The sequence below is a fragment of the Priapulus caudatus genome, unplaced genomic scaffold, assembly GCF_000485595.1.
Source record: "Priapulus caudatus unplaced genomic scaffold, Priapulus_caudatus-5.0.1 Scaffold185, whole genome shotgun sequence".
Lineage (NCBI taxonomy): Eukaryota > Metazoa > Priapulida > Priapulimorpha > Priapulimorphida > Priapulidae > Priapulus > Priapulus caudatus.
In genome coordinates, this window is record NW_014577246.1 from 43,387 (window position 1) to 54,184 (window position 10,798).

Here is a 10,798-nt window from a genome sequence, read left to right on the forward strand (position 1 = left end):
GCACGCACATACGTGCGCACACACATGCAAACACACAGACGCATGCACACACATTCACGCACGCGGAACATGCACACACGTGTTGCGTAATAATGTCTGTGCTTGCAAGATTCTGTTCAAAGTAGAGACGTGCTTGCCTTAAATGAGCATTGCTCTAATGTATGTAATGTCACTAACATGTAAATGAATTGGTTTTAAAATGTGTGTGTATATGGTGGTCTTAAACCGTTATTTGTTAGACAAAATATATCACTCGATGCTGCGGCATAGATGTTATATGGCAATCATCATCATATCTATGTTTCTTGTGCAGCCGTGATTTTCGATGAGAGGGGTTAAGTGCAACAGAGTAGTATCCAGTGGTGAAATGCGGAATGTTCTGCTAGCTGCTATATATGTGGGTATCATTGTTGTGTTTCAGCATTGATGTGTTACAGGTGTTAACGTGTTTAATGTCTTTCGTTTTAGCAACGATCACAACATTCTCTCTCAGTAGTACGCAGTCTCATCCTACCATGGCAACGACTATAACATCAATTCCCGTGGGTTAGTGAAATTGATATATTTGTAAGCTTTTCAGCTGACAAGGTTACATTTTTTAACTTGAGGTTTATGGTGTTAATTAATAGTTATTAATAGTAAGAATAATTATGCCAATTGGGATGCGATATAAATGTTTAGGACGTAATTTGATTGTTTCTATATTTAGGCGCTGCGGTTTTAATCGGTCATGCACGCGTGTGTGAAATATCTTTTATCATACCTTATCTTAGATGTTACATTCGACGTATCTCATATGTTATGTCGTGCCACCATAATTCAGCTAAAGTATACCCACAACAAGTGCAGACAACGAGTGCAGGATGGCAGCAGGGTGAAGGGCCGGCCCGTGTGCTCACTGACAGCAACGTAGAAATCAGCCAACCACCGGTCTACATGGCTGGCACACAGAGGAGCAGCACCATCATGTCCGTGTCTGATAACCGACCTCAAGAAATTCGGTACGTGTAATAAAAGCTGGATGCACTGATTACAGTCTGCTGAACCCATAACAGGCACGTCGTCAGGCAGAGACCTGGAAGCATGGGCTTCAACATCATTTCCGGATTTTTTTTTAAATTGTGAAATTAAATAGTTGTAATGTACTTTTTACTGTGTTTCAAATGTTAAAATTTCATTTTTAATGCCCCGGACCCCCACCAGGGAGGAAACCCCTGCAACACTTTCCCTTTACGGCGCTTCGCACTTCGTGACTGGGCTTCAACCAATAACCATTAGTCGATCCTGGCGACGGCCCTGCACAATATGGTCAAGTCTATGAAATTCTTGGTAATTGATAGCATTTTAAGAACAAGTGGTCCTTGTTACATGTCTAAGCTAAAGTGTTTTAATGTTTTCGCTTTATGAAGGACCTCGAGCCTTGCACGATGATCACTTCACGCCGATATACGGCGGGTGCAGCTGCATATTACTACCAATGCTGTGGGGCCGCAGATACCAGGCCTATTCTACAGCGGCGCATAGTTTGCTGCTCCGCTTCTGCGGTCTCCGACAAACCATCAGCAGCTGCACACCGGGTGAGCTGTATTCAAGCGCGGAGTTCTCTCCTGCTCACAAAATATTTTCCGTTAAAGTAATTATTCAAATTCATCGCCTTAAAATATGCGCAATCTGAAAAATATAGCGAATATAGTCATCACTAATAAGCGGATATCACGCATAACGGCATAACGTATTTATTATAACGAAATTAATTTGCAACGACGTCTCAAACAGTGCGGACCTAATTCAAACAAAATGAGGACACGTGATTCTGCTGTAGTGCAATAGTTAACAGTGTGCTGTTACATTGTTTGCCGTAGTTTCTGTCAGAATCCAACGTAGAGCATTTCCGCGTCAGTGCAGACGGCAGCACTGCAGGTGTCTGCTGGCGTGCCGCTGCAGACCACTCAGCCTATGCCTCATAAGAGCCGACGCGGGCCAGCCGCCGCAAGGATAAGTTCACTGTTTACGGACCCACCTGTGAGTTTCATTCATACACTCGCTGATGACAGAGTGTACCACGTCTCATCTCGGACGGACAATAGAATTTAGACTGTTCTGTTTGGTCAATCGGCCTCCCAATCACTAATTTTTGCAAACAGATCTGTAACGCAGATTGGTATAAATATTGTGTGGTGGAGGGGGAGGAATGTAGTTCCTTGTGCATCTAACAGGCATAACCTACACTGTTTGGAATTGCTAACCGCTATAAGCAACTACATAGCCTCGATACATTTCAGTTCAATGGAAAGTGTTGATACAGTGTTGGAGAAATGCAAAACATGCTCAGCTTGCGTGTGATGTTGCTTGTAATGTTGTTGTCTGCAAATGTATTTGACACACTTTTAATTCTAACGTATGCAGTGTAACTGTTGGTTGCGTTTCGGACAATGTTGATTAACATCGGTGCGTTAGGTGTGCTGTAATGTTGCTCGTCGGTACAACGTTGGTTGTTGTTTTTTCGATATGGTCGTCTGCATCGGCTGATATTTGCATCTGCGATATTATTGCGTAACTAAATTATAATATAATCTGCACGTCGAGTTTGTCACGTGTTCGCAACAACATGTATGGGATTCAGTGATATGACGTCATCGGGAACGATATAACACCGTCGGTCATTGAGTTTCTACGATTTTTTAGCATTTTTTCATTTTAAATACTAGCTTTAATCATATAAATATAAGACTGCACTGATGCAACGCCTGTTGTATTTCAGTCGTGAGCGCGGATGCCATACCTGACCGGATCTCGGGCGTCCGCGGACGACGCATTCACTGTCCGAACAACGCCTGGCCAACGTCAGACGCTCGAGCCGCCGATTCCCAAACAACAAGCACGGACGTCGCGCGGCGACGCATCCTGCGCAAGCGGCGACCGAACGGACGACGCCGGTAGAAACAGGCAGCTGTGCATGACACCAGGCGGCAGCGAGCAGAACAGCCCGATGCAGGAATCTCGTGCGGTTTTTGATTGGAGGTCGTCAGATCAAAAGCAAGGTGAGAGCTGAGTGCGCGGCATACGCTCTTAATAAGTACGGTGACAGACAAGCACTTGAGATTCGTCTTAATAAGTACGATAACAGATAACTACTTGAGATTCGTCTTAATAAGTACGATAACAGATAACTACTTGAGATTCGTCTTAATAAGTACGGTAACAGACAAGCACTTGAGATTTGTCTTAATAAGCACGGTGACAGACGTTCATGCAGTAGTGGTTCTCGTTGACTATGTGTACCATGTGTGAATATACGAATACAGATACAGTTGAACAGGAGCAAGGTTGCTTTGCTTGTAGTTTGTTCATGGAACCGACAGAGGTGCGCGAAGGAAGCCATTCCAGCACAGAGTCAGCCGACTCTAACGAGCTGCAGTCACAGATCTCTGACTTCAGCAGCATCAGTACCACGGAGATGAAGCAGGAGACGCAAGACTGGCTCGACTCCTCCCAGATGTCAGGTGCGTTCGGCCGTTCCGTAACTCTACGATGTGCTGCTGCTGCTGCTGCTAATTATTTGCGACGGCGGTAGGCAGTGATGGTGACAGTTCTCGTAGCATCCTCAGCAGCACTGGCTTGCCTCGTCACAGATATCTGGTTTGCACAGACGTTTCACTCGAATATCTTTCAGCTAGACAGCAGTGAGATCCAACAGGTAATTCCTGACAGTGCTCGCGTAGGCAATAATGCTGACAAATCGCGTGTAACATGGCTACTAGTTACATGTACTGTAGAGTCAAACCTGTGTGAGTGAACACATGTATAGAACGAAAACAACCTGTCTACATAGGATGCTAGGCATTTCTCTTGTGTGGCAGTTATACCTTGAAACCATCTCTGTAGAATGACTGCATAAAAAACTACTGCCTAGTAAATTTTGCTATATTCATCAATTCACAAAGCTTGTTTGTGCTAAACGTGGCATTTTTGGGACATTTTTATGTGGCAATTAAGAAAGGGTAGTTGTGTGTGCGAACGTTTATGACAGCTTTTCATTGGTGAATGCTGTTTTAACGTTCGTTTGAGTAGCGGTGAAGGCGCAATGGCTGCATAGGAAGAGTGACATACATGGTATGTTTGCTTCAGGTATGGCATTGGTAGCAGCTGTTGCGGTGTCAACGAGTGCATGTCATTCTGTGGAAGCTTCCCCGAGGAAGAAACCGAGAAAACAGCTCCTGTAAGTGCGCGTCTCTATCGTGAGACAATGCTTGCGCTGTAAGCGAAAGTGCTCGTCTTAATTTGTAAACACATTACAAACATAATTATGTTGAACCGTAATCGTGGAGTTTAGGAATCCATGTGTGTTTTATAGATAAACATGGGTAAACACATTCAAAGTTCAAACTGCAATGAGATAAGAAGAAAATATGCAGGACTACTTGGCAGTTGCACCGGCAGCTGTACTTGCACGATTAAATATGAGATTTGAGAACTTGAAACTGACATCGTCATTCAGATGCCCATGAATTGTGTGAAGTAATCACGCAGGATTTTTTTTGCGATGTTGAAATGATGGCATCTTCTTTTGGCAGTGCTGCGAACGAGGAGTTTGTGGATCCTGAGGTGGCGGAGGAGGAGGAGCGCGACAGACAACGCAAGGAGCTCGAACGACAGCTGGAGAGGTTAAAAGAGCAGGCGGTGAAGGATGAGGGAAGACTGCAGCAAGTCAGAACACCGTCATGTGAAAGTACGTGCATTTGGGCAATGGTCACAGTAGCACTGAGTGACACGAAAGGAATTAAAAACAGCGCGCAGTGACACATATTATTAATGATATCAAGTAGTTTGATATCTAGAAGCATTTAATGAACTGTTTTTAGTTACTATGCAAAATTATGAGAAAACTTTGGAAACTTAGTGTGGGAAATACTTCTTCATTATAAACATAATAAAAAAGATATTTATTGGTATTATGTGATTAGGTCTACTGAGTTACGAATTTAAGCTGTATCAAACTTTGTGTTCATCACGTGTTAACAATGACTGTACTTAGACTTCGCAAAAGCAGTTTGCAAAATATTTGATGAAATAAATAAAATCGTAAAATAGTTTCACCTTTGTAAGCATAATACAAGTTTATCTGTTATCTGCGAAAACAGGATTATTAGCCACAACTAATTCCGATTGTAACTAGTTTGTGTGTTATTTAATAGAAGAGCTTGAAGAGAAGCGGTATGTAGCCTACCCGAAGCGATCAGCCAGTCTGACACTGCTCAGCACATACAGACCTGCTTGGAAAGCATGCCACAATCATTTCCTGCGCCACTCTGATGTCCGGGTTAAAGGTTGGTGTCAGTAGTACTGTTAGCATGATAGAATATCACATGACGTCCATTACTATCGTGTCCCGATCTCAATCTGTTCGCCGTAGCCCACCGTTTTCGTTTTTTATCCTGGGCGGTGGCTGAGCGTAATACATGGGATTGATACTGGTAAGGTGGTATTCATGCCAATCGCAGAGCTCTGCTTCAATAATTGGTCAGTATGAAAGTCAAGTAATGTAATTAGCAGAGCTTAGTTCAGCAGCAGCATACTAAATGTGTTTGTGTTGTCTTGTATTTGTGCAAACACCATGCCATAGCGAGATTACTCTGTTGTCGTGAAATCACTCTATCACTGTGGTAACATTGTGTCGCTGTGGTAACACTGTGTCATGGCAGTGACATTGTGTCACAGTGGTAACACTGTGTCACTGTGATAACATTGTGTCACTGTGATAATACTGTGTCATGACAGTAACATTGTGTCACAGTGGTAACACTGTGTCACTGTGATAACATTGTGTGCTGGCAGTAACACTGTGTAGCAATGGAAACACTTAAGGCCCCTGCACACAGTGAGGTTCCTGCTGAGCACTGAGCGTGAGCTTCGTGCTGAGCAGAAACCTCACCATGTGCGCGGTCGATTTCACCGAGTTTTCGGTCTCGCGAGACAGTGAGGAAAATATCTGTCGTGTTTGATTATTTTGGTCTCGCGAGGCTGACAACTCAGCGCGTGCGGGGTGTGAGGTTCCTGCTGAGCACGAAGCTCAACGTGTGCGGGGGCCTTTACAATGGGAACATATCATCACGGTGGTCATGAGGACACTCCGTGTTTCAGATGACCGACGGCCGACGGTGAACGAGCTTGCGAACCAGCGTAACATGCTGCAGCGCACGCACGGATGGAAGCTGCACCACCTCACGACGCAGCTCGACGAGATGACCGATGCAGAGGAGGAGGTGCTGAAGCGGCTGAGCAGCGTGCAGGAGGGCCTCTCCTGTAAGACGAAGCCGGGTTTCTCCGGCGACGAGCTGTCCATCGTGCTCGAGATCGTCAAGGTATGCTCGTTGAGATATAATACCGTATATAAGATACGGGTTCCTCTACTCCCTTATAATATATATATATATATATATATGTATATGTTTATAGGTGTGTGTGTATGTGTAGATCTACTCCCGTATGTATCATGTGTATGTCTACTCCTGTTCCTCTACTCCAGACAGCTGTTGGCAGAAACATTTGGAACTGCAGTATCTTTCACAACTCCGGTAGACAGCCGTGCATGTCTGTTTCTCGATCGTCCACGTCGGTTGTCTTTCTCGGGTCTTCCTGTGTGTTGTAATTGTAACTGTTGCAGTGTGTGACTAGTGATGCACTGTCACGATGCGTATCCAGAAGAATTGTGCACTTTTGATTGTGCACTCTTGATTGTGCACTTTTGATTGTACACTTGATAGTGCACTTTTGATTGTGCACTCTTGATAGTGCACTTTTGATTGTGCACTCTTGATAGTGCACTTTTGATTGTGCACTCTTGATAGTGCACCTTGATGCATCGGTATCGTGGTAGAACGCCACGATCGACGCGAAGGAATGTTTTGTGTTTTGTGCCATAGCAATTAACTCTGGCATCTAAATCCTATCACATATATATACACGAACATTATTTTAAACGAAAATGTTCTCTTCTCAGGGAAACGTCCAGCGGAGTAAAATCGCCAAAGATCAGTTGCTCGAGGCGAAAGCTATGATGATGAAATTGCTGGACCATAAGCCGCAAGTACAAGACATAATTCAGAAGCACATCAGTAAGCGGACAGTGAAGAAGAAGGAGCGCACGTAGCAACTGAACTTAGGTTTGTCGATGTAACTGCCAGCATTCTATGTAGAATGCTGGGCTGCACTTTGTTCAAATTCGGAAGCTGTGACACAACGATGTAGGAGCACGAATTTCTCAATATCGAGGTGCCGTTGTTAAGCGTGTGACATTCAATTACGAAGTATTTCTTAATGTATTCAATGTACTCTATTCAAAATGTACCGGCAATATATTTCTCATTGTCGCCATATGTTGCTGCCTGTATCTTTATAGCAACTTAAAGCTGTATCGGTTCGTTCTTTGAATTGAATTTGTGGTTGGTTGTTCTTAAAATGGTCGTCGGAGTATGTGTGTGCATATATGAATGTTGTACGTTAAAGTAGTTATCAATCTCAAATACTTGGCCATGAAATCATGTGAAGCTCTACTGGTCTTATTTATTGTATAAATATGTGTGTTTGTACGTGGGTGTACATTCGACGTGATGTATTTCCTGAGGTGTTGGCCAATCGGAAATGTCTTTTACGTAAATCTAGGTAGAAGAAGAAATGCACACGTATACAATTAACTTATGCTCCACTTATGATCTTAAATTGTAAAGAAATTATATGGGGATTTTATCAACGTGTCTTTCTGGTGCATTACTACGTGCATTAAATGTACCGACTGAAACGGAACCTGAACTCTCTGCATTGTTCACCAGGAAACACACATTTTATGCCGGGTCGGGATATTAATTGGTAAAAGTCTGCCATTGAGCAATGTACAGATGTATTGTACGTCATTAGTTTTAATAAAATGTTTACCTTCGAGTAGAACTATTGCATTGTAGACGTCATGTAAGCTACTGTTACACCCACTCATCACTGCTGTGTGTGGGTAGTTTTAGTTTTAGTATTTATCGGGGAAATAATTGCAAAATCAATCGTTGCAGGCACCAATTTGCGCGCAAGCACGTGGAAAGTTTTTGTGCCCACGTAAATGAACAAGTTTCAGTGTGAAATATGAAACAGTATTGATAAATTCAATAATGGGCAGAGCGTAATTGTCATAATAAAGACGCCAAAGCCATATTCATACAAATAGTACACGCGGGATGCAAATTATCTATTAGCTGATGTTCATCTTCAGCGCGTGGTTGCACGCACGCACACACAAACAGAGAGAGAGATATAGGTAGATAGATGAAAAGATGTACGCCCATCCCACCCACGCACATACACATCGAAAATAGGTTCACTGTGGTGTTCATTAGAAAGGTACTGATTTCAAACAAACTTCATACACCAAGATATAGCGATCCGCTAGAGGCGCCATCATCCAATGTCATTAGGAAATGCGCTGTTGAATTGTGACATTGTGGCGCCATCCAGATGAGACGGGATACTAGAGAAGCGTTGCCGAAAGGAGGTGTTAATCCCAAGCGCTATAAGCGCAGATGTTGCAAATATAAACATGAACTTTCATATTTACGTTAGACTCACTAATAGTTGTTAATCGTTACTAATAAGGAATTATTCTGCTCTTATAACATAGTACTGATATATATATATGTATATGTATCAACAGCTAATAAAACACCACAGGCGGAAAAAGGCGGGCCAAATAGTCCAATTTCACGGCAATCATATATATATATTCTACTGAGGCCTGTGGAGACATGGTTACGCTGCAATATCCCGGCCTAGAGTATCGTATAGAGACTTATAGCTGTAGTACTATAGCGCCTTACTTGCGCTATCTTCTTACTGCCGCTCTCTTCTTTCTTCCGAATCCGAATTCCAATCCGAATCGGAATCCGAAGAATTGTATCCGACTCTTCTTTTTTCGTCTTGCGCTGACATGTCGCTGGGAAACAGGCATTGCTTGTCCGGCTACATGCGGAGTTTCATCGTCGTCCTCGTCTGAGCCTGTCCAGAATGTCGCGGGAATTTCGGAGTGCGTCTGCGTTCGGTTGATTGACTGGGCTACCGAAGTTTACTTCGAGGCTCTCCTAGACCCTCCTGCATGATGCGGGTGTTGTGTTGAGCTGCTCCTCGTTTTCTATCGGGCTCTCCTGGTACTGTCCGGTAGCGTCTAGTGGCTTTCCTCCCACCTGTGCCGGTACGTTAGTGTAGATCAGCCGCTCCCCTCGTGCAATTCGCTCAGCTGTCCCGCGCGTGATAACGCAAACGGCAAATCGCCGGCGCGTGTACGTACGTGAGGGCGCAATTCTCCGACCTTGGTAGTTTTCCATAGACTGAAGGCACAGGCACTTGAAGCGTTTCAATAGAATATAATGCTAACTAAATACACTCGCTGTATTTTCATACGATTTCAATAAAAAACTCATCCAACAGTCCGTAAATGTTATTTACTTAGTACAAAATTCTTAATGTTTCTATACTATAGGCTAGGCTAGCCACAAGTTCCCATCTCGCTTAACACTACGTGGCGAGAGGGGGCCTCACTAGTCGGAGAGCCTGGTCGGTTTAAGGCTATAGGCGTACTCTGTTTCACCTACGGATATTGAAAAAGTTTTGCGCAACGTTAAATGCAGAAAGGTTTTGCGCGGTTAATTCTTAACATTCGTAGACCTTCAGACGCCCGCACTGATTCTGCTGACGCCACGGCGGCGGTTTTTTTTTGCCAGAGAACATCTAGTGGGAATTCTCAGTCTAAACAAACATCAATCAACGGGCTTAGCCAATGAACGTGAGGGCAACCAACATGGCTACGATAATTAAAAGCCCACGTCACGATTCCAGCTAGACTGGTACGGACTTTAACTCGGCCAAGTATAACACTAAAGTTATAGTTAGTGCAGCGTGTGGAACTGTCCACCGCGGAGCAGTCTAAGCCGAATCGCCGTTCCTTGTGTGCGAGAAATATTCTCTGGAAAATCCCTCGTAAGAGAGAGCTCGGTCGCCGCCATCTATGAGACGCCATATGTCCTACGCATGAATAAGTTCAGGCGTGACATTCAATAAATTGAAAATCGCTTTTCGTAGAGGGAAACCTAAAGCGCCAACCAGCAAGTAGCATTTAGCGGCATTTGATTTATTCTCGCCACGTGGCATAGTCCGAAAGGCTTCGTGCAAGCGCCACAATTACACTCCTATCCAATTGACGATTATTGACGCCGTTATGACGACAACCGGGAAAATTGTTCTCCATAGAGGCAGCGAAACTTCGATCAAAAGGCGCCACGCAAGGCGGCGCTTGTTCGCGCCTTGCGCGCAGTATATCCGGGCTGCAAATCGTCTAGTGTAAAAAACTGAATTAAAAAAGTGCGTATAAATAACCTAGATGGATACAGTAAACACCCGCATAAAAGAACCCGTAATTGTGTCTGTTTCAGGCTGAAGTGGTTCTTATATTATATAGTGATACATTGTGAGAATCAGCCCTGAAGAGGCTTCTTGATAAGTTCTTAATTGTGGAGGGGGGGGGATATTGTGTACGTTATCTAGGTAAAATTGTCTTTAATTAGTGAATAATTGACACTAATTAATTAACCAACTGCATAATATTAGACATTATATGTCTGTTTAAATTCATTTGAGTTAATTTTTTATCACCTTTAATTTACTTATCAATATTAAACACAATGAAAGGTCAAATGCTGTGAAAATTGATTTGACTCATAGTAGACAGTACAGGCAATTAATTCATCGTCAGCATAAGCTGCAT

General features: G+C 43.5%; 1 protein-coding gene across 1 annotated transcript in view; it reads left to right on the top strand.

Annotated features, from left to right (window-relative positions):
* Positions 1 to 7,944, top strand: part of LOC106806903 (histone deacetylase complex subunit SAP130-A-like) — a 22,931-nt gene extending 14,987 nt beyond the window's left edge. The window contains exons 11-16 of the mRNA XM_014809048.1: positions 3,343 to 3,503; positions 4,129 to 4,219; positions 4,575 to 4,729; positions 5,196 to 5,327; positions 6,142 to 6,362; positions 7,001 to 7,944. Of these exons, the coding sequence (XP_014664534.1) occupies positions 3,343 to 3,503; positions 4,129 to 4,219; positions 4,575 to 4,729; positions 5,196 to 5,327; positions 6,142 to 6,362; positions 7,001 to 7,150 (910 nt within the window). The 3' untranslated portion in view covers positions 7,151 to 7,944. The remainder of the gene's footprint in view (positions 1 to 3,342; positions 3,504 to 4,128; positions 4,220 to 4,574; positions 4,730 to 5,195; positions 5,328 to 6,141; positions 6,363 to 7,000) is intronic.
* The last annotated feature ends 2,854 nt before the right edge of the window (positions 7,945 to 10,798 follow it).